Source organism: Dreissena polymorpha, chromosome 3 (genome assembly GCF_020536995.1).
Source record: "Dreissena polymorpha isolate Duluth1 chromosome 3, UMN_Dpol_1.0, whole genome shotgun sequence".
Lineage (NCBI taxonomy): Eukaryota > Metazoa > Mollusca > Bivalvia > Myida > Dreissenidae > Dreissena > Dreissena polymorpha.
Window position 1 is genome coordinate 67,193,905 of NC_068357.1, and position 24,647 is coordinate 67,218,551.

The window sequence follows — 24,647 nt, forward strand, 5'->3', positions numbered from 1 at the left end:
TTATTGCGTATAAAAGTGATATTAATCATATTAAACATTGCTTATGGGACATTTATCAATCAGTATAATTTAAAGCGCAAAAACAACACAGTAAGTTTGGACATTGTCTGATATAAAATTAGCGTTGTACGAAATGGAATACGGTCAGGCTATTATAAATTAATAAGGCTACCAATATCAGACGCTCGCGCAGGTACCGACTTCCCCGAAGTTACCTCATTTATTGGTTAACTAATATCAGTAATAATAACTCTTTTACAATAGCATTTATCGATACGTCTTTATTAAAATAATAACAAAATGGTTTTCACTTGTTTCTGACACACACAGAAACGCGATTTTTAACGGGGATTTCGTAGTAAAGTAACACGAATTGGGTACCAAAATTCTCAATTATTTTACATGCACACGTGACATAATACATACTTAATAATGCTTAGTTATTGCTTATATGACATTTCAAGTTTGTGAAATAAATTAATGTTCTATAAACGGGATCTCGGTAATTCTTGAAGCTTCCACTCGCTCTTGTCAAGACCGCATTGCCTCGTTGGAAATTTCCGCTTTGGAAACGAAATAAATTCAATGTCACCAACTAATCTGTCAGGATATCGATTGTCCGAGTTACATAATCCCCATTGACACCGTTTAACCATTTTTAATCGTTTTTTTAAAGAGGAAAACAAAAGAAACTCGTTGGAATAAAAGTGAACCTAAACATGTAGCTTGTCTAGAAAATGGCGGACAGGTCGTTGCTAAAGAGTGCGCCCGATTAATCGATCGCTGATTGGTGGATCAATTCTAGTGGGCGGAGCGATCATAGATAAGGCGTCATGTCAATTGTCTTGGGGGTGAATTGTCTCGCTTCCAGGGGGAAGATCAAGGGCAATAGTTTCACAAGTGAAGAAGCTGGCCTTGTCTTTGGTTTTATTTTCAATGCATGTTGCCTTAGCGCTATGTTATGACACTGACACAAATAGGCGTTCTTGTGTCACTTTCTGTTTTGATGAAATGGATTTGACTGTTTGCTGCCTTTCGGAACTTGAAATTTGGGCAAAAATATATCCCCTGCCCCCTTAACCCTTTGCATGCTGGGAAATTTGTTGTCTGCTAAAACGTCGTCTGCTGAATTTCTAAAATTAGCATTTTCTTTGATTTTTTTCAAAGAATACTATCAGAATAGCAAACAGTTTGGATCCTGATGAGACGCCACGTTTTGCATAGGCCTTTAAAATTCGGTTCCCGCACTGAAAGGGTTAATGAATGTTATCCACTTTTATAATTGATTTTTTTGTTGTTGGTATTGAATGTATTTACTACAACAAAAATTTTGTTGGTCAAATGTTGAAAAAAATCCATTAATTGAACAATGATGAAATTATTCACATGCTTAAGTGTCGTTACAGTACTGTAGATTTCGTCTGTGTGGTTAATCAAGTGTATCTACTGTAGATTATTTTTAATTTATTGAACATCATTTTTTCACACCTGAGGATGTTTACGTCTGCTGCATCTTTTAGGCTTGAAAGCCACAGGTTGTGAACAAATGTGTGCATGTGTGCATATATTTTATTTCTTAGTTCCTTCCTCACCTGAATAATTACATGACAGTGTGTGATGATGAATATGTATTATCATGCTTATGACAATGTGTTGACCTGGAGCTCCTGCAGTTAAGACTCAAAATGTGGGAAAATTTTCAATATTAAGAGCTTAATTCTATGCATTAATCTCTGACTCACTGAAAAAACATATTTTAAAGTTGACATGGTCATGTGCCATGTGGATCAACCAGAGTACCTAATTTTAGCTCCACCTATATTGTATTGTTACCTCCGAAACAATTTACATGGACCCTGGTCCCAGAATGGAAATCAAATACTTGTTGCTGGTGTGACTGCACCAAATTGGCTTTTATTATCAGGCGATCAATTACTTGTAAATGAAAATCTACGATGGAAACTTTTTCGCATTATAATTATTAATAATATTTATTATTGTTACAGTTACATGTAAGTTGTGTCAATACCATCAGTGAATTCGTAGAAATATGGGATATTACGTAACCAAATGCATTGATGGTGTGCACATCACAATTTCAGCAAGAAAAGATTTTTCAGATACCAAATAGACAATTTTATGTGTTAAGTTTCTTTTTGATAAATAAATGCAGTTGTTTTTTGCTAACAATATAATATCACCACTATTGAATGCCCATAATCTATGAGCTGTTAGTTTGTTAGTTTCCATTTTTATTTAATGTCATTTATTAATTTAAAAAATCCAAATAGTGCCTTATGCCCTCTTAAATACATGCATCCAGTCTTATCTTATTTTGTCACCTTAGACCCCTAGAGAGCACAGTCACCCACGCTTTATTAGATTACAATCAGTAACACAGTAACTGATAAGCTGAAGGACACACTCCACACAAATATCTTATTATCTCCAGGTCAAACAATCTTGAGATTTGAGGTTTTTTTATTAATTTTAAATGAAGACGAAATAGGTTGTTTTTTTATTGAGGAAAACAAGTATTATAATAATTGTTTTAAACAATGTGTTGGCATGGTAAATCTATCAGTTGTATTTGATTTAATTATTGAGAACAATTGGCTAATGAATCTGCAGATTAATTTCACAAAGACAATATTATCAGTTTTAAATACATAGTTTTATTTGTTTGTAATACTACTGGCAATCTTCTTCGTTTTTTACTACAAATCCTTACTTTTTGTTTATCCCTTTACCCCTTAGATACGTATTTTGACGCATTTGTAGTCACTTAGAAAGTTATATTTAATTCAAGACCTTTCTTACTAGATCCAAGTTTTAAAGGCTTCATTTCCAACCCTTAGATACTGATGAGCAGCAAACAGCATAAAACCTGAACAGCCTGCATTTTATTCACAGGCTGTTCTGAAGTTATGCTGTTTGCACATAGCCACTTCCACTTTGCTTTTGTGTGGGAAAGGGTTAAACAAGTGTTATATTTTTATGCTTCCCGAAATAAAATTTTGGCGGAGCATATAGTGGCCAGTTTGTCCTTCCTTCCTTCCTTCTTTCCGTCACACTTTTGTTACGGTTTCTCATAGCGCCTTCAACACTTTACCGATCTCTTTCATATTTGGCATGTAGGTACCTTGCATGGACCTCTACCTTTTGATGAGGTTTGAGGTCACTCCCTTCTCAAAATAAAATACACTTTTTAACAAAATACGCTTTAAAAAGTGTATTTTTTCTGCATTTTTACCGAAAAGTGTATTTTTTCTGCATTTTTTTCATAATTAAGTGCACTAAAGTGCATTTTTTCTGTATTTTCATTATCTTTAAGTGTATTTTACTGTACTTTTAGTGTATCTTCTGTAGACAAAGTGCATCTTTTTATGCAATAAGTGCATTTTTTCAATGAAGTGCATTTTTTGTGCATATTAGTGTATCTTCTGATTTGCAAAAAAAATATTCTTTCTGTACAAGTGTAGTTTTAGTGCATCTTCATAAAAAAGAGCAACTCTATAGCAAATAACTGAAGTTAAAGGACAGAGATATAGTGTTTAATAGGATTGTACTGAATTCTTTTTTATCTTCACATAATGTTTATGGTCTTATTATTACAATTTGTCTGCTCATAAAATATGTGAATCAGTAGAGCAGCTTTTAAAGGGAAAAGTACAACTAAATCAGGCTGTGGGTAAATAATTAAAAATATTGAAAGTGTCAAAAAAATTATGTGGTCTTGCGAGAATCAATTATATCTTCACAACATAAAAAACAAGTATTTGAACTTTCTTACACTGATATTTAACCCCAATTTAATTAATGTCTACCACATTGACTATTAACATACATTTTAAAAGACAATTTAAATAATATTTATAATATTATATTTATTTCCTAACACCATTCAGTATGTTATATTGAACTATTCACAATTAAATATAATATGCTAAGTGTGCTGTGTATTATTCAATAAATATCAGATAAGATCAGGATCAGATAAGAGATCAATTAGCATCATAAACACTAATCCCTATCAGTGCTCCATCTAGCCAAAACAAAGGGGTGTTTATAGAATTTTGATTGGTTCTGGGACCATCTATTTGAAAACAAACCACTTTTGATTGGTTGGAGCACAGAAAGTTATTTGGAGCACAGGAAGTTATTTTTGTAAACAATTTGGTTTCAGCAACTTAAATTGAGCTAAATTTTTAGGTATAATTCAGCAACATTAATTCTAGTGTCAAATGTCTTGAAATTCTTTCAGCACATGAACTATTGTGTGATGAAAACAATGTGTATTTACTACAATGTGTAAATCAACAATAAGTTTGTTGCAAAGAAGATTCAAAGTGGGTGGTTAAAGTGATCAACAACTGCCGTTTTTGTTTTTTTGGAATGCTGAAGAACAGCTGTAACAGGTTTGTATTTTCATTTCTGCATCTCTTTTTATTTAAATTAATTATGATCATTATCATATTTATGTATTGTCACTGGAAAATGTAACTGGATGAGTAAATGTAATGCAATTTTAAGGAAAAAAACACCATTTGAATTATTATGGCTGTATTTTATGGTTATTGTCATCTTAAAATTTATTTATACCTATTTCTTGTCATTTATGAACAGATTTCTTTCCCCCATATTTAATCAGAACTTTAATATTTTATATTTGAAGGTTAAACCCCAAGGTGAAATTTACATTGATCGGAAGATCCATTGGACAGAATGTGCATCATCGCCTGCCAAAAAAGGGAGCAAAAAGGGGACTACCTGATGTTTGGACATGTATACCAGGCCAACTTGAGGGGAACAGGAGTGGGAAACTGTGCCCTGTAGCTTGTCCTTGACCAAGAAAAGATGGATTTGTTGAGAGGTAAAACTATATAATAAAGGTTATTGCAATTCAAAGAAGTCACACTTCCGACCAGTCCACACAGCCAAAGGAGACCACATATATTAGTACATTTATTAACAGTATTTTCTATCAAACGTAATTTCTTTAAATTATTTATGAAAAGCGTTAAAGGGATCTTTTCACGCTTTGGTAAATTGACAAAATTGAAAAAAGTTGTTTCAGATTCGCAAATTTTCGTTTTAGTTATGATATTTGTGAGGAAACAGTAATACTGAACATTTACCATGGTCTAATATAGCCATTATATGCATCTTTTGACGATTTTAAAACCTAAAAATTATAAAGCGTTGCAACGCGAAACGATTGAATAATTTGGAGAGTTCTGTTTTTGTCGTTAAATTTTGTGAAACTACGAAGATTGCTTATATAAGGTATAAAATACGTTGAGGAAGTGTACTCGGCGGAATAGCTCAGTAGGCTAAAGCGTTTTTACTTCAGGACTCTGGCAGGACTCCAGGGGTCACTGGTTCGAAACCTGGTCCGGGCAATGTTCTTTTCCTTTTTTTATTTTTATTCTTGATTTTTTACTGGAGCTTTTACGATCCAATGTTTACATTTATCGATATAAAGCATTTAATGAATAAGTTAAAAAATGCCAAAATCTGTGAAAAGGCACCTTTAAGTCACATGTGATCACGAGATTAAAATTGCAAAAATAAACAAACAAAAACAACAAGCCAACAAACTTGTTTTGATTTAAATTTATGATATTTATAGCAACTGTTGAACAAGATTACCATAACAGCAATATTTAACACTTACATTATAAAATATCTTTCAGGACCTGATCTCAAATGAGATCATGCACGAGAAGCGCCTCGCAGACCATGACAGTAGTATTCAGACCTGATCAGCTGGTGAAGTGCTCTATAAAGGGTTGTTTATGAATGCATTCTTTGTAAGAAACAGTGTATAACAACAAATATAGTGACAGGGGCTAAGCTGCTAAATATTGTCAGCATGTATGCAGTGATTTTCTTTGGAAATTCAAAACAACCTGTACGTACTGGCTCTCAGAAGGGCATGTTTAAGCGCAATAATGAACAAAAAAAGGAAGATCTTAAAAATAAGGTATAGATTTATATAAATTTCATGAATACTGTTCATTTATCATATATTAGGATCCAGAATATGATTGAATTAAATGTACTGCTTTTGTCCATATTAAAAAGGAATTAATGTAATATATAAAAATCTAGTAAATGATAGGGAAAACATTTCAGCTTAAGGAGGGGAAATCTTTAATATTTTTGAAGTGGAAACCACCTGTATTTGGCTGTTAATCAGTTACCGATAATCAGGGGGGAGAAAAATCACTGGTATGAGCTTGATATTTTCAATTGTTAATTCCAGATAGGCAATAGCCCGTTTGAATCCTCTCTTTTATGTAGATATGTAACATTTGTTTTTGTTTTTTAAGGTTTAACATTCTAATAAAAGTGTGTATTTATCTATTGAATTGTACTTTTTGTTTTTTATGTATGTGTTTACACTAACCTTTCATTTAAAGAATGAATGCTGACTTCAAAATGCTGGTTTTTTTTTCAAATTTGGTTAATTTTTAAGCATATTAATTTGAAGTGATGAAAAGTACACTTGAGCGTATAATGTGCTTAAAAAATTCACTTCCAACACTTCAAAAAGTGTATCATTTGTATGACTGAAAATGCACTCAAGTGTATAAATGCGCTTAAAAATTCACTTTTAATATTGTAAGGTGTATTATTTGTATGACCGGGAATGCACTCAAGTGTATTAATGCGCTTAAAAAAATTCACTTTCAATTTTGTAAGGTGTATTATTTGTATCAGTGGAAATGCACTCAAGTGTATTAATGCGCTTACAAAAATTCACTTTGAATACTCAATGAAGTGTATTATTTGTATGACTGGAAATGCACTCAAGTGTATTAATGCGCTTAAATAATTTGCTTTTAATTCTGTAATGTGTATTATTTGAATGACTGGAAATGCACTCAAGTGTATAAATGCGCTTTAAAAAATTTACTTTGACCATGAAGTGTATTATTTGTATGTCTTAAAATACACTCAAGTGTATAAATGCACTTAAAAATAAACTTAAGCGCACTTATTATCATAATAAACGCACTTAAGTGTATTATTTCGTGGAAAAAAAATACACTTAAATGTATAAACACACTAGTAAAAAGTGTTTTTTTTAACAGATTAAAATGCACTTGTTAAGCAAAAAATACGGTGCCAATAACATGCGCATTAAATGCGCATTTAATGTGCATTTAATGCGCATTAAATGCGCATTTAGTGCACTTTTTCGAGAAGGGCTGGGTTCAAGGTCAAGGTCACCGAGGCTAATAATAGATTTTCTGTCACGCTTTTGTTACAGTTTCTCATAGGGCCTTCACTACTTTACGATCTCTTTCATATTTGGCATGTCTAAGGTACCTTGCATGTACCTCTACCTTTTGATGAGGTTTGAGGTCACTGGGTTCAAGGTCAAGGTCACAGAGGCCTAATAATAGATTTTCTGTCATGCTTTTGTTACAGATTCTTATAGGGCCTTCACTACTTTACTGATCTCTTTCATATTTGGCATGAAGGTACCTTGCATGGACCTCTACCTTTTGATGAGGTTTAAGGTCACTGGGTTTAAGGTCAAGGTCACCGAGGCTAATAATAGATTTTCCGTCACGCTTTTGTTACAGTTTCTCATAGGGCCATCCGCCTTCACTACTTTACCGATCTCTTTCATATTTGGCATGTAGGTACCTTGCATGGACCTCTACCTTTTGATGAGTTTTTAGGTCACTGGGTTAAAGGTCAAGGTCACCGAGGCTAATTATATATTTTTCCGTCACACTTTTGTTACAGTTTTTCATAGCGCCTTCAATATTTTACTGATCTCTTACATATTTGGCATGTAGGTACCTTACATATATAGACCTCTAACTTTTGATGACGCTTGATGTCATTTGGGGTCAAGGTCACCGAGGCTAATAATATATTTTTTTAGGTGGTTATTAACACATAGATTGACAAAGCGCATCATCGGGGAGCATCCATCGCTTTCAACGATACTTGTTGTTAGGAGTTTACTAAGGAGTTATAATGCTAGGGTTAAAAATGATTGAAAAAGTACCAAACAAATATTTGTGCAAATGGGGTGTCACTGGGCCAATTGTTGTACTGCTCATTTGACACTTTACAGTAAAACTTGTTGTTCAATGTCATAAGTTGGCAGTCATTTAGTCCAGCCCAAAAAAGGGACCTTTTACACAATTCAATATTCAGTATCATAATTTAAGATTCAATGTGACAGACTTTCAATTGATTTAAGGGCTTCTAAATGCTCACACCTCACATCAAAGATGATAAACAGTCTCTGGAAAAACCACAATGGGATTTCAATCAGGCAACATTCATTTTAATTTGTTCCCAGCATTTCATAAGCACTTTTTATATTGAATCTGATCATTAAATTGTTCATCATAATCCATAAATAAACATTTAAAATGTATTTACAGGGCTCAAAATTAACTTTTTTTCTACTTGCAAAACATTGCGAGCTGCTTTAATACCAACTCGCAAAATCAAAAACAGTCTCGCAAATTTTGCAGGAAACATAAAAAAGTTCGGACATTAATTTAGTACTATTAAAACAAAATCAAAAGTTCTTAACATACACATTTTATTTCTGCAATCATACAAATATATCAGTTCCTTGGACCATAAGGGCATTGTTTTCGAATATAAGTGTGTCGTGTTCACTCAGAAAACAAAGTTTAAGTGTCAGTTTGGGATATTTTTAATGGGTTTAAAACTTTTCAAATATTGAAAAAAATCAGCTATGATATCGTGTGTTGAGTGCGACGTCACCAAAATACAAATCAACGGTTAACTTTACTTCATCTTTCGTATTTTTTTTCCGTCTGTAGGCAAAAAGAAACTAATTATGTTTGGCTTCGACGCCATGTCTGTTCAAGTTCAATGAACAAATGTGAATAGTCAACTGTTTCACGTTCTTTGTTCCAATACTATCCTCGAATCTGTACTATAAGTATACCAGTCTACATACAAGGTGTGCGCTTCCGCATACAGGTATTCAGACGTTCTATAAATTTACAAACGCAGGGCTCGAATTTAACTTTTTTTTCTACTTGCAAAAAATTGCGAGCAGCTTTAATACCAACTCGCAAAATCAAAAACATTTCGCAAATTTTGATGGAAACATAAAAAACCCTTGGTTTTTAGTTTAGTTCTATTTAAACAAAATAAAAGTACTTAACATGTATACACATTTTATTTCTGCAACCATACAAAGATATCAGTTCCTTGTACCACAAGGGCCCACATTAGGTTGATTGACCATCTTCATCTATAACAAGTTTTAGTCTTATTTTAATTTATTTTTTCCACTAATTCACTGTTTTCATAGAAGGATTTAAAATCTGTTTTTTCTAACTAAACGGTTAACTTTGCTTTATCTTTTGTATTATGTATATTTTGTGTTATTTCCGTCTGTGGGAATAAAGTGACAAGTTATTTTTCGCTTCAATGAACATGTGTGAATAGTCGACTGTTTCACTTCCTTTGTACCAATACCATCCGCGTGTCTGTATATACCAGTCTACATACAAGGTGTGCGCTTACGCATAAGGGTTCTTGGGCGTTCTATAAATTGACCTAAGATTTAGTGATCATGTGTCGAGCAGCATTATACCTACTCATTTCTTTTCACTATTTACTTGCAAAAAAATACTAGTGGCTTAAAACTTGACTCGCATTCGGTATTTTTTACTCGCATTTTGCGAGTGTGCGAGTGTTAATTTCGAGCCCTGCTACGGTTTAGCGTTCATGACGTCGAGTGCATTTATATTACTAGTTTTTTTCCCACTATTTATGTACTCGCAAAAAAATACTAGTGGCTTAAAACTTAACTCCTAATCAGTATTTTTCACTGGCATTTTGCGAGTGTGCGAGTGTTAATTTCGAGCCCTGATTTACAATTTCTTTTGAACATTCTCTCCAAATGCTTTGTGACACTATTTCCAATATTCTATCAGAAATTGTGTTTTTGTTTTGGCTCTTTTTAATTCACCCTAGGGTGTGATGAAGATACAAAAAAGTATGTCAAGGGAAGCTCTGATTTTCTCATTAATTATTTCAAGATAAAAGAGTTGTACATTTCATGCAAATTAAATATGCTTCAAAACATTAAGGGTATTGCACATGCTTGATAATAGTTTCTTTGTGTCTCACATCACTGAAGCACAAGCTGCTATCTACTGTTGTGCAAATGTCAAATTATAATCTAACTTTCATTTTTACGTGAAGTATTTAGTACAAATACCATTTCATAATTATTTGATGAGTTGATAAAACTTTTTACCTGAGAAATGGGGTTATATTTTCAATAAGTTGCCAGTAGCAGACATGGGGTAATCATAATTGTTAATCTGTTATCATCATGATTATTAATTGATTACTTTTTTCATTAATCATGGATTGATCATTAATTATAGCTTTTGTATTACTTAAATAATAATTTTATAGATTACCTCTACAAGAGGTCATTACTCATTATTATTTTATGATTATGATTACTTTTGACCAAAAAGCAGATTCAATTTCAATTCATGAAGACAAATGACACATTAACAACATCAGACACTTGCCAACTTCTCATGTAGTTAATTACTCAAGTGGTGTAGATCTCTGATAGCTCTCGGTCCGAGGGGTATTTAAAGGGATTAAGTCTGAACAATAGTTCTTATTTGGAACTTGCCTACAACTGGTTTTTCCACTAATTTACATGAGGTACAAATAAAATTGACCTAGATCCACGGGAATGCGTATTGTTATTCCCCCTACAGGTGAAAATGGAGGGGACTTATGGTTTTTGCTCTGTCTGTCAGTCAGTCAGTCAGTCACACTTTTCTGGATCCTGTGATAACTTTAAAAGTTCTTCATATTTTTTCATGAAACTTGAAAATATGGATAGATGGCAATATGGAGATTATGCACGTCAATTCATTTTGTTCCTACATCAAGAATTATGGTTGCGATGGCAACAAATAGATTATAAATATTGCTGAAAATAGTGGATCCTGCGATAATTTTTAAAGTTCTACATATTTTTTCATGAAACTTGAAACATGGATAGAAGGCAACATGGAGATTATGCATGTCAATTCATTGTGTTCCAATGTCAATAATTCTGATTGGTATGGCAACAAATAGACTAGAAATATTGCTGAAAATGGTGGAGTTTCATCGGTATTGGACTTATATTGCTTGGAAATAGTCTTGTTCAAACTAAGTAAGTACGGTACCAGAATATTCATGTGACAGTAGGGTCATAATGGTAAAAAGTTTATTGTACCTAACGATTAGTTGAGTTCCGAATACAGTCTATTGCATTGATGATCTGCATTTATGCAAAAAATAAGTGTTGGAGCTTAATTAGGTGTGGGAACAGTTAAGTAATCAGTCAAATAATTGATTTCATGAGAATTTTAGTGAACCATGTTAACCCATGTATACAAGTTACATTTTGAAAAAGCAATTCATGCAACTTCTGCACCAGTGGAGAGACTCTGGCATTTTCTTTCCTTTCTGATAGAAGTTGAATGAGTGACCGCACTTTTCAAATGCCCATGAACATCAAATGCAATAATCTTGCAGTACCATGCATCTTTCTTTTTTGTGCAAGTTAATAGGATAAGAATGAGCGACTTTAGTGAGTAATGTCCCCTGTTTTCCGATATAGGTGGCGCTCTGGTCGAGTAGGTTCCTCTATGCGGATATGTTCGGATTTTATCATTAAGTTATCGCCATTGTTATTCAGCGAAGCGTTTGACAGCTTGACAATAGAAACATAAAATAATGCCTCAAACCATGTGTTGCGTTCCCTTTTGTTCACGAAAAGGTCGACACAAGTTCCCGAAAGACAAACAACGTCAAGCAGCATGGGTACAAGCTATTCGACGGGTGAAAACAAAGTTCGAAATCTGGACTCCATCCGAATACTCGTACGTGTGTGAAAACCACTTCACCGAAGATGATTACCACACAATAACATATGCAGGTAGGTTGTTTGTTTAATTTATGTTGAAAAACATCACAAATGCAAAAACATATTACGCTTATAATGCTGAATTTGTGTTTTCTCTCCATTAGATAATCGTGGCAAATATATCATTTTAAGTGTATGGACATGGTGAACGTGTACATGTATATACTAAAAGTCTAAATGTATTTGTTTCCAGGCTTATTTTTCATATATTTTCTATCACCAATGACAGTACTGCTACACAATGTTATTTTGTTGATTTATTTAATATGCATTATGTGATATTGACATATTGCTGGTAATAAATTAACACTATATTTTGGTGTAATAAGGCAGACTTTTTTCTGTTTACTCATTCTGTAATCCATTAACAAAATCTGCAGCAAATTCATACATGCATTTGTTTATGGCATACTGTTTTTCCAGGAAATGAAAGACGTAAGCGGGCATTGCGAAAAACAGCTGTCCCTAGTATTTTTTCCTGGACGAACAAGGCGACTATTGCTAAGAGCCAGGAGAGAAAGGAACGTCGTCTAGAAAGAGAAAACCGGAAACGTAAGCTGTTTGAAGATGTAACAAATATGGAACAGTCTGGTGAAAACACAAGCTTTGAACCAGAGTACATTGCCACAAAAATTGACATTGTTACCTCTGATATCGATGTGGGTGCTAGCGAAGAAGTTGTGACACAGCAGGAATGTGTCGAGCAAATAATCTCGATCACAGATGAAAAGGTGACATTTATGGACTCATTTGTACAAACAGAGTGTGAAACGGAAGATGCGGCAATACAAACAACAACTACACTTGCATTTAGCATCAACAAGTTCGAGGATGATGAAGCTGCTGTTCATTTCTACACTGGACTCGAAAATTACATGAAGTTCTTTTTTGTTTTGAACACACTCGGACCAGCAGCATACCATCTTAATTATGTGTATCATTCTATAACAAGTATAAGTGTTGCTGATCAATTTTTTATTACGTTGATTAAATTAAGGCGACACATGACAAACTTTGAACTGTCGCGATTATTTAATGTTTCGGAAAGTGTTGTGTCAAACATTTTCATTACGTGGGTCTTGTTCATGGAAAAACAGTGGAAAGAAATTAACATTTGGCCATCACAAACTTTAGTCCACTATTTTGCTCCAAGCAGCTTCAAGAGACTGTACCCCAAAACACGGGTTATAATTGATGGTACTGAGTGCCCAATTAAAAAGCCGAAGAATCCAACAGCTCAACAAGCCACTTTTTCGACTTACAAGAACCGAAATACAGTTAAGGTTTTGGTTGGCAGTACCCCTGGCGGTCTTATTTCTTATGTGTCTCCAGCCTATGGGGGTGCTACAAGTGATAGGCAAATAGTTGAACGGAGTTCACTGACCAGGCTTTGTTCCAAAAGTGACAGTATAATGGCTGATAAAGGTTTCAATGTGCAGGACATTTTTGCACCACATGATGTGCATATCAATATACCAACCTTTTTTAAGAAGCAAAATAGAATTTCGAATGAAACTGCTATTAAAGATAGAAAAATTTCAAGTAAACGTGTTCATGTAGAAAGAATTATTGGGCTAGGAAAAACATACAAAATTTTAACTGAACCTTTGACTAGCACAGAGACTTAGTTGTCATCAGAGATAATTTTTGTTTGTTTCATGCTATGTAATTTCAGGAATGGCATAGTGTCTACATATGCTCAAAGAATAGCTACAATCAAAGTTTTGTATGCAGCTAAGAGGATTAAAATGTCAAATTTGTATTGTCAATAAACATTCTGCAAAAAATATGTCAGATGTGCGCTCTGGTTATGAGTGTTAAGAAGTACATGTAATGAGAGTAATTAAGCTAATGGACATGTGATTGGAAGACTGTTTTTTTTATAGTTTTCATTTCTTTAGTTTAGGTTGATGTATTACATGTGATTGCTTAATAAAGTTCTTAAATAGTGTTTTGTTAATTTCCCATCTTTTAAAAAGCCAAAATGTATGTGAACTGTCAAGGCTAAGAACAGTTTTGACCTGAAATGATTAACGGTATGTGAGTCGACGCTCCTTTGTAAAGTACCTCAAACAGCACTTTCCCAATCTAGGGAAAATTACATATTTCCCAAATGAAGGGTACATTGTTTGTTTTTAACCCTTTGCTTGCTGGAAAAATTTTCATCTGCTAAAATGTCGTCTGCTGAATTTATAAAATTTGCATTTTTCGATTTTTTTTCAAAGAATACTATCAGAATAGCAAACAGTTTGGATCCTGATGAGACGCCACGTTCTGTGGCGTCTCATATGGATCCAAACTGTTTGCAAAGGCCTTAAAATTTTGGTTGCCGCGCCGTAAGGATTAATGAACTTAAATTAATTAACTTATTGCGCTCTATGGCTAGAACCTTAAAGTAAATATAATATTAACAACTTGGTACAGTTATTTTTAATTTTAAGGTATATGTAAGCAAAAAATCAAATACGCTAATTTCCTAATTCGAAGAGTTCACGACGCATTTTTCCCAATTTCAAGGTGTTCACGAGTAGTAATATTAGTCAGTTCATGAGACGGGTTCCACTTTACAAGTATACAATTCTCTCATCATCATAAAATAATAATCCTGACAATATGGTTTTTAGAAGCGAACTGTTGAAAAAACAAATTTTTAAAAACAAATATTTATTTCTAATACAATGCATTGTATAACACATATAATAGTCAAACAAATATTTTAGAACCAAACCAGGAACTACAAGAAACATGGTAACAAAAGTATTTACACATGCAGGGAACTTATTTTAAACATCCTTGTAATACAACTTTTTCAACAATTCAGTCTTAAAATAATTCTCAAAGAAATGTTCAAGTTTTAACAGCATCTGTGAAATGAAGTCCTCATTTTTGTGTACCCTTATGTACTTTATGTCAGTCAATGTATAAACGATCAGGTCACAGTACTTGCGTTCCGAACAAAACAACTGGCCCTGAATCTGATAATAATAAGGATGTTTTGCACTCAATTTGAGTTTACCGTTCACATCCTTAAGATATGGCACTGTCACTGAGGAAATCTCTTTATTTATAGCACTGAATGGGCATTTCACCTCAACTATCAAGTCTTTATTTACAATTCCATCTGGAGATGCCCCTAGAAATGGGTGTGTCCGTGAAACCGTTATGCCACAAGACTTGACTTTAACATTCCTTGCACTCTCATAAATGTGTATCGCAGTTTTTTCATACTTGCATCCATGTCGCATCGCTTCATTTTGCCTCACAACTTGTCCCTGCACTATTGTTGAGGCCAATCCAACTAAACTTGTCTTTTCTGTCGCAGCACAGATTCGGTTTGAGGACTGAATGCGCTTTCCACGCTCCTCATGCCATCGATCAATGGTATTTTGTCCCCTCGTCTGTTCTTCAATACATTCACACTCTTCTGATGTTATTTTGGTAATTTTGTTGAGGTTTAGAAAGTTCTGTTCATGTGACGTACTGAAATAGTCGTGATCATTGCTATAAGCGTACATATTTGCTGGCTCGAAAGTTTGAAAAATTGGAGTTTTTGATATTGTAGCAAAATTCATACATGTGTTGTAGAAATGGTCTTTGTAATTGGCAGCATTTCTAAACTGACTAGGCCTGGGGTCAAAGTCTGCAATATTACAAATCTCAGCTCCACCTATCTTGAGGTCTCGAGCCTTTACCGGGGATCCTGTGTGTTTCTTCGATTTGTGGAAAGACTGAAGCTGTTGGGTACAAGATGATTCCACCTTAACTTCTCCGGATTGAACAAATTTCACACACGCATACAGAACAGTCCTTATATGTTTACAATGTCCGAACGGACCTTCACCAGCACCACATTCACACTGTGCCTCATGCACAAAGCCATGTTTGGTGAATGTAATGTCAACGACATAATCAATTTTCTTTTTCATTTCTGCCCTACATGAACTTTTTACATAGCACAACTTTTCTGAAGAAAACATCCTAAGGTACAACAAGAACTTGTCACCATACAAAGAAGTCACCACTTGGTCGAACTCAACTCCAAACCGTTCCATATATGCATTCGCCTGCTCACGGTCAAACGGGGCCATCTTCATGTCGGTGTTGACATCTTTGTAGCAACTGGTGGCTGGAATTTGCATTCGAAACTCTGGCATAAGCTCCTCGCAGTTGTTAAAGTTCTGATTGCGATCATATGCTTCAAGTCTGAAAGATCAAATATGAACATACAACAATTTTTCACTTTCAGTAAACATTAAAAAAAACTTGTATAAACAAAAACTTATGCGTCAGAACAAAGAGTAATACATACTCAGCATAGACCCCTACACATTCATAGAGTCCCCTAAATTTAATAAAGAACATGGGTGGGTGCTGTTGTAAAAAGTTTTGTCTTCTAAACAACAACAGAAGTATACATGTACATTTCCCCACCCAACCTTTTAACAGAATTTACATTAACTTGTAAATAAGATATTTAACAATAAACCTTTCAAACAGTGATGTAAATAATAAAAGAATGAATCCTGTATGTATGTTTTTAAAGCCTTTAAACTGATTTGGTTTTTAGAAAAGACCGCGCAGGAATTTTCACGACATGAATCAAATTAAAAAATGGTTTCACATTACCTCTCGATTAATTCCTTTTTTCGTCCAGATAACTTTGCATTTCTCTTTCTTAATTCTGTGCGAAGTTGTCCTAAAGATAAACTGCTAAATTGTGAAGCCATAGTTTAAGACTTATCGTATAAACTATCATAAAATTATTGTAAAAGATTGTGTCTAACTCGGTTAATCGCTTGTCAAAATATGCGGAAGTAAACAATTGGAAAGAACAATAGACCTATTCGACAACAGCGCCACCTTTACGGGCACCTGCTAGACAGGGGAAGATAATCCACTAAAGTTCCCCATTAAGGGTGTCACGGTACTCTGTGGGACAGTATATCGTAATAGTCTCCTCTCAGTACGGTGCATGATATGCCTTCAAGTGCGTATGGTACGGTACAGCATTTTTCATATGCGCCAACGCGCCAAGTAAACTTTAAATGTTTGGATGTTGTTACAATACGCGGCAAGAAAGATTTCATTGGCGCAATCAATAAAATATGTGGCACAGTAATTGGATCAATGTTAACGGAAATTCTCCCAATATCATCTCATATCACATTTTTAAATGACAAATTTTGTAATCATGAATTTAAAATAAAAAACATTTTTTACAAATTAAAAAAATGAATGTATGTAGAGGTCTTTAAAGAAAATTGAAAAAATTATTTAAAATGGTTTGTATGTTGTTTCCATCTGACAATACGTATCCCATTACGTATTGTATCGTACACACTGTACCGCGATACGTATAGTAATGAAGGGGAGCGTATCATGACACCCTTAATAAGAATAGGATTTTTTTTTATAGATGAACAGTGGTTGATAAAGGGTCTAGAAGCCCAAATATTATTAAATGCATGAATTAATACATTTGTAATTAATTTGATCACTTTGGTTGATTACCAATTAATAATATATCAATGAAAAAAACATTAATCATGTTAAAAAATAAGTTAAAATCATTAATTTCATTGATTTTTTTTTCGAGTTATTGACCACATGTTTGCCCAGTTGCAACTGAGAGTAACATTCTTTTGTGACATAGACATTTTGCTTCACTTCATTATAAGAGCTATCACACTGCAGTTTATAAATTAACTAATAAGATAAGCTATTGGGGGACATCACCGACCCCAGTAGACAGATTATCTCCAGAGCCAATTAAATATGCAGGTTTTGTTTTTTTGCTATAATTAGCACATGCTTAACAGTTACATGTATATGTTTCAATTGTACTTTCTCGTGGAAGCTGTCTAAGCCAGCTTTTTACCTTACCTGACCTTTGTAAGACAGACTGTCCAATAAAATTTCCTGCGGCTAGACACAAATAAAGACACTTCATTTATTCCATTGGCTGATTTGAGCGATATATATATATGGTATGTCAATAAAAGATTCTTATTGTGTTTTCAACAATATCATGAAAATATTATTTTTGATTATTTCACCATATTGACGTTGCCAAATGTGTGGGGAATGCTTGCAAAAAAAATAATGATGTTATAATATATTATACATTTTGGGAAGTAATTTAAGTATTTCTTTGCATCAATAGAAAATAACATAAAATAATGACCACTTAAACATTAAAATTATTTAAATCCGAACAAGATGTAGCGCCCCTTCCCTAGCAATTGCTGTGAGGGGTAACAAACACCTGGACATTAAACCCGGTGGGGGGGGGGGGGAATGTGACCCATTTTTATATTGGAACTCTGATAAAGTAGACCCATTTTGATACAAGATTTTTTTTTAAAGCATATCCATTTGTATACGATACCATTGAGAATGTGGACCAATTTCAATACAAGAAGTTTTATAAACTGGACCCATTTAAATACTAGAATTTGATAAAGTGGACACATTTCATACTTGAATTTTAATTTCTGTCATATCAATACAGTATACTTATTGAATTTGCTATGATATCTTTAACGCTACTGAAATTTACTTTTTGATACCCATTTATATGGTGTGCGGTAAAAATGCCATAGGTAAAAATGCCAGCGGTAAAAGTGCCAGAGGTAAAGTGGTAAAAATGCCATAGGTAAAAATGCCAAAGGTAAAAATGCCAGACGTTATATAGTAAAACAGATTTTTGAGCAATATTTTTTAAGGATATTGAGTATTGTACGGAAACATTTTTTTTTAAATTGAACATGTTGTTAATGGTTGGGAATTTGTGTTTCTTTGATGAATCGGTCATTAAAGAAAACTTGTTAAATTCATTGTAAAAAGATATTGAGTATTGTACTGATACATTTTTTTAATTAAACATGTTGTTTGAAAATAATGTGTCAGTAATACATGTTATTTTATATTGTATTCTAAAGATTCACATGCTTTTTTTAAGAAATGAAAGATTCAAATGTGTCTTATTCATATTGTTTATGTGTCTTAAATGTGTCTTATTTATATGTGACTACGTGCTTATTTTTTGAAGAAATGAAAGATTCATATGTGTCATAATTGTATTTTATCCATGTCTTAAATGTGTCTTATTTAAGACTACAGGCTATACCGCCAGTGCGATGCAATAGATCTTATTTCTTAATCTCCACTTTCACACTTAGCGCTGTCTTTAATAAGGCTACCTCTATTTCAAGGACAGATTACTGAAAACTAAATAAAAAGTACAACGGTGATGTTGATCCATGTTGATGTTGATTCTAGCTAGATCATATTTAAGTAAATTATATTAGTTCGGAATTATACAATTGCGTATGCTATGCTTAGAATATATAGACATTTATTAACATTTATTAACTGTACTGATATCCACATCAAATAATGATTTTACCTGTATTATTTGCCATTGAACGCGTATTTAAAATAATAATGGTAAATAAAACGGATGCTTGCAATAATTGTCATTAACTTTTTCAAATGGTATAAATATAAGACAATGGTAGAGCGTTAACTATTTATTGAAGTTTTTTTAAGGTACACAACAATTTAGCAATAAATGAAATCAGTTATTTTGGCAGTAAATCCAATTTTTCCAGTACAGTAGCCAGGTGCCTGTGTATTGAGCTAATAAGATAGTGATCAACACAGCAGGTTGCTAATACACAGTGTAGACTTCCCCTGACTTTTATTCGAGCACAATAAATCCCAATATTATAAAATTAACAGAACAGAACAGCGAGTTTATTTGCAACATAAGCATATACAGCTTAACATCAAACTACCATAATAATAAATACACAATACACATGCATCAAAATAACACCAAAAATATGTTTATGCATTTTGTACAAATATATGACTTGTGAGAATGTGTGATGTAAGAGAAAGCTCTTTCTGTTTTAACAAAGTTAAGTGAATTTTTAAAATCCGCAATTGATAAAGAAAAAAATACAGTTAGATGTTATGTACAAAATTTTAGTTGTGGGGGGAAAATTTAATCTCTAAAAAATCTTTATATTATCTGCTCTAAGTTTAAATGCTATAATTAGCAAGACGTATCAATACAATTGCCTCATTTAATAATCAATCTATTATGCATTTATATATAAGCAAATTTCTGATTTCAATAGTTTTATGGTTTCCCATATTTATGCCCCCTTCAAAGAAGAGGGGGTAGATTTTTTGTACATGTCGGTCAGTCCGTCTGTCCACCGAATGGTGATGTATATCATTTGATGTATATCAAAGTTATAATGGCAGACACAGCATGGTGCCAGATAAGAGATTAGCCCTCCCCAATTAAATCAACTTTTTATAATAATTTAAACATTTATAATTTGACTTCATTCTCATTCACAATCTTACTTTGTGTAAATTAGTATAAATAATGGTTTGTTTATTTTGTGTAGTTAAAATCATCGAAGAATGTGCTTAATTAAAAAAGTGCTTCAGTTTTATAAGTTAAGGAAAGTTTTAATAAATTGATCATTTAATATATGATTTAATTTATAAATTTAGTTTTGAAACAAGAGTCATTTAATAATTAAGATAAGAATTTTATTAATAATTTAATTTTAATCCATTGATCAAGGAATATTAAATCTAAGAATTTAATTTAAAACAGGTGCTTGTTGATCAATTTATAATATAGGAAGATAATTTAATAAGGTGTCTTAGCTCAGGTAATATTAAATACCACACAATACCTGGAAATAAGACAGCATTTTGTCTTATTACCAGTTATTGTGTGGTGTAAATGGTGGATTGGTTGTTTATTGTCTTTCTGTGTTCATTTGCTTAAATATGACAATGAATTTATAAAAATGAAGCTCATTCTATTACAAGAAAAGGAATTTTGTATAATGGAAGAGTTTTTAAGTTACAATATTCATGTAACACACATAAATCCTATTTTAAAGGGAACTGGCCGTCAACTGCAGTAGTCTGTTGTATCTTATGGAGAAATTGCCATTATTACATTATGCAGTAACAAGTCAACTAAACAGCCTGAATGTTGTTGGGTTAAAATGGTTAAAATGCTGATAGAAAGAAAAAGAATTCACATATGAAACATTATAAATTGCATGCGTATGTGCCTTCTTTATAAATTCCATGAGGCCTTTATATTTTATGCCCCCGGTAGGGTGGCATATAGCAGTTGAACTGTCAGTATGTCAGTCTGTCCGTCCGTCCGAAAAAAAATTAACGTTGGCCATAACTTTTGCAATATTGAAGATAGCAACTTGATATTTGTCATGCATGTGTATCTCATGAATCCGCACATTTTGAGTGGTGGAAGTTCAAGGTCAAGGTCATTCTTCAAGGTCAAAGGTCAAATTGCGGCACAGTAGGGGGCATTGTGTTTCTGATGAACACATCTCTTGTTTTATCTAAATTTAGAATAGCATATAATACATTTCATATTATTTGGTGTTCATCTGATATGCTCATTTGTATTTTCAGTTTGGCCATGCCCAGGAGGGAGTGACTGAGTTATGGGGTGCAGAAGAAGCACAAGCCATCTCGACATGATGAATCATCCCCAACAGCGCTTGAGGATGGTTTCTTGCTGGTTTCTTGCTCGATGAGGATGAATCCATAACTGAGAACTGAGGATGATACTTCTCTCAACACTGCATTGTATGAAGACAAAGCAACTCAGTGTGGTTAGTCATCGTCAACAACAGAACCAGACTCAGCTGACGTTGGAAACTGTCAAGTTGAGATCACTGTGCCTATCAGGGTTGAGTGTTACATACTGAACGAAGTGATCCAAAGCAATTTATTGTCAATACGCACGCTAGAGACCTGGACATTCGCTTTTTACATTCAGATCAAAGCATGGCAAAACATATTTAAGGATGAAAGTATGTGTTAATGAAGCAGGACACACTACTGAATATGTTCATGGTTAGGAAGTAGCCCAGAACCATTTTTTGTGGGAACAAATTTCTAGTGATTATCTTTTTGCCCTTTAGCTCACCTGAGCACAATGTGCTAATGGTGAGCTTTTTTGATCGCCTTTTGGCAGTCGTGGAGTGCGTGTTGTGTGGCGTCAACATTTGCCTTGTAAACAATCTTGAGGCCACATTAATTGTCCAAACTTCATGAAATTTGGTCAGAACATTTTTCCAAATGAAATCTTGGACAAGTTAAAAAATTGTTCCGGTTTATTGTCCGTCATCATGAAACTTGGTCAGAAGATTTGTCAAAATGATATCTTGGGCAAGTTCAAAAATGGTTCCGGTTGGTTCAAAAACATGGGCACCAGGGGGTGGGGCATTTTTCCTTATATGTCTATATATAGCTATAGAAAAACCTGGTATCCGGACAATCTCTCCTACAGACAATCGCTCCTACGCTAAATTTGATAGGGCGGACGGTCGCTCCTACGATGTTTTGACAGGGCGGACAGTCGCTCCTACGATGTTTTGCAAGGGCGGACAGTTGCTCCTACGATGTTTTGACAGGGCAGACAGTCGCTCCTACATTATTTTGCCAACCCGGACAATCGCTCCTACATTATTTTGTCAACCCGGACAGTCGCTCCTACATTATTTTGACTCCACGGCAAAATGTAGTGTACGCCGATCAAAGGCTAACACCTATGATTAACCGACAATTAAAATTGCCAACTTGTGTCGAAAAATGCAAAATAAGCCAGATATTTAAATTTGAAATCGAAAATGTCTGTACATTTGAATTCGCCATTATGTTGCATTTCATGAATTTTGTATTCAATGTATAATTGATTGAAGCGATTGAATAATTTGGAAAGTTCTAGTGATGTCCTTTAAATTTGTGAAACTACGATGATATAAGGTATAAAATACGCATCTTGTGTATCCTTGGCAGGATAGCTCAGTTGGCTAATGCGTTTTTTACTTCGAGTCCTGCTGCGGGCTACTTTTGTTTTCCTTTTTTAAATTTTATTTTTGATTTTTTACTGGAGCTTTTAAAATTTAATGTTTACATTTATCAATATAAAGCATTTAATGACAAACTTCAAAACATGCCAAAATCTGTGAAAAGGCCCCTTTAATGTGGCGCCATTCTGTAATCTTTATGCACGGTTGGCACATCATAGGTGTCAAAGTGGTCATTATCGATTGATACTACCATTGTTGTTATAGCAATTATTGATTTAATGCGGTTTTTATGTTTATTCCATTCGCAAAATGGCACTTATTCCAATAAATGTAATATAGGAAAGAATGTCCCTGATAGGAATAATGTAGGAACCATTGTCCAAAGTGCCCTTATAACTACCTTATATTTACAGAATCGACAAACTGTAACATAGTTTGTCAGTAAGTAAATTAATTAATTAAAATCAAATTGATCGGCTCATGTTAATTAAATTGGCTTTCTGTTAACAGGTTGGCAATTATAATTGTTGGTTAATTATAGGTGTAAGCCTTTGATCAGCGAATAATATGTTTTGCCGTGGAGTCAAAAATAATGTAGGAGCGATTGTCCGGGTTGACAAAATAATGTAGGAGTGATTGTCCGGGTTGGCAAAATAATGTAGGAGCGACTGTCCGCCCTGTCAAAACATCATAGGAGCGACTTTCCGCCCTGGCAAAACATCGTAGGAGCGACTGTCCGCCCTGTCAAAACATCGTAGGAGCGACTGTCTCCCTTGTCAAATTTAGCGTAGGAGCGATTGTCCGTAGGAGCGATTGTCCGGGATTCGAAAAACCTTTTTAACACTCTATAGAGTGTCCCAATGATATCATGAAAAACATGGCCACCAAGGGGCGGGGCTTTTTCCTTACATGACTATGGTAAAAACATGTTAACACTCTCAGTCGCATTTATAGTCCAATCTCCATGATGAAAAATTCTTATGTGATTATGAATTTCCTTCAGCAACATTAATACCCTGCCCCATACGATAATGGCTCTTATGCTTACATGTTTGTTGCCTGCATCACTGCAGAATATTAGCTGTTTTCTCCCGATATGTTATTAATTTTGTAATATCAACAACTTGCTTAATACGTGTAATAAATTGCTTATTTTTTATGCCAGTTGTATTGATATGTGTTTATGAATGATGAAGTTTTGATGAAATATCATTAAATTGTAAAAACTATGTTCATGCATTCTTTTATTGCACAGACTAAAATTAAACCTATCTCGCCAAAACCACTGGATGCGCGAGAGTTTGCCGATATTTAGCGAGCTGCCTATCTCTGTTATCTCTGTTATCTATGTCTCTGATAAAACTAATAACTGCTGTGTTGTTTTTTTCATCCTTTCCATTTGTCTCTCATATGTCTGTCAAATACAGGGCATATTAAGGCTCGATTGGTCATTGTCGGCTCGGGTACTACTTACATGTACCCCGGGTACTCTTAAGTATACTTACATGTACCCAGGGTACGGTAAATATACTAAAACGTACCCGGGAATTTACAGCTTAATCGGTCGTTGTCGGCTATTTTTATGTCCCCCACTATAGTAGTGGGGGACATACTGTTGGTCTGTCTGTTGGTCTGTCTGTTTGCGCCAACTTTAACATTTTGCAATAACTTTTGCTATATTGAAGATAGCAACTTCATATGCTTGTGTATTTCATGAAGCTGCACATTTTGAGTGGTGAAAGGTCAAGGTCATCCTTTAAGGTCAGAGGTCAAATATATGTGGCCAAAATCGC

At 33.9% G+C, this 24,647-nt stretch overlaps 3 protein-coding genes and 2 long non-coding RNA genes across 6 annotated transcripts in view; 3 read left to right on the plus strand and 2 right to left on the minus strand.

Moving 5' to 3' along the window:
• LOC127874588 (uncharacterized) overlaps positions 1 to 24,229 on the plus strand; it is a 30,448-nt gene extending 6,219 nt beyond the window's left edge. The window contains exon 2 of the long non-coding RNA XR_008047003.1: positions 21,449 to 24,229. This is a non-coding gene — a long non-coding RNA (uncharacterized LOC127874588). The remainder of the gene's footprint in view (positions 1 to 21,448) is intronic.
• LOC127874575 (uncharacterized) overlaps positions 1 to 24,647 on the minus strand; it is a 207,673-nt gene that overhangs the window by 83,615 nt on the left and 99,411 nt on the right. The gene's annotated exons all lie outside the window — the stretch shown is intronic.
• LOC127874580 (uncharacterized) overlaps positions 1 to 24,647 on the minus strand; it is a 194,855-nt gene that overhangs the window by 83,615 nt on the left and 86,593 nt on the right. The window lies entirely within an intron of this gene.
• LOC127874591 (uncharacterized) lies at positions 3,905 to 6,431 on the plus strand. Its single transcript, XR_008047007.1, has 2 exons — positions 3,905 to 4,873; positions 5,697 to 6,431. It is a non-coding gene; the product is annotated as an uncharacterized LOC127874591 (long non-coding RNA).
• LOC127874578 (uncharacterized) lies at positions 11,703 to 13,857 on the plus strand. Its single transcript, XM_052418974.1, has 2 exons — positions 11,703 to 11,980; positions 12,392 to 13,857. Exons 1-2 carry the CDS (start codon positions 11,779 to 11,781, stop codon positions 13,594 to 13,596), a joined length of 1,407 nt encoding a protein of 468 aa, XP_052274934.1. The 5' UTR covers positions 11,703 to 11,778; the 3' UTR covers positions 13,597 to 13,857.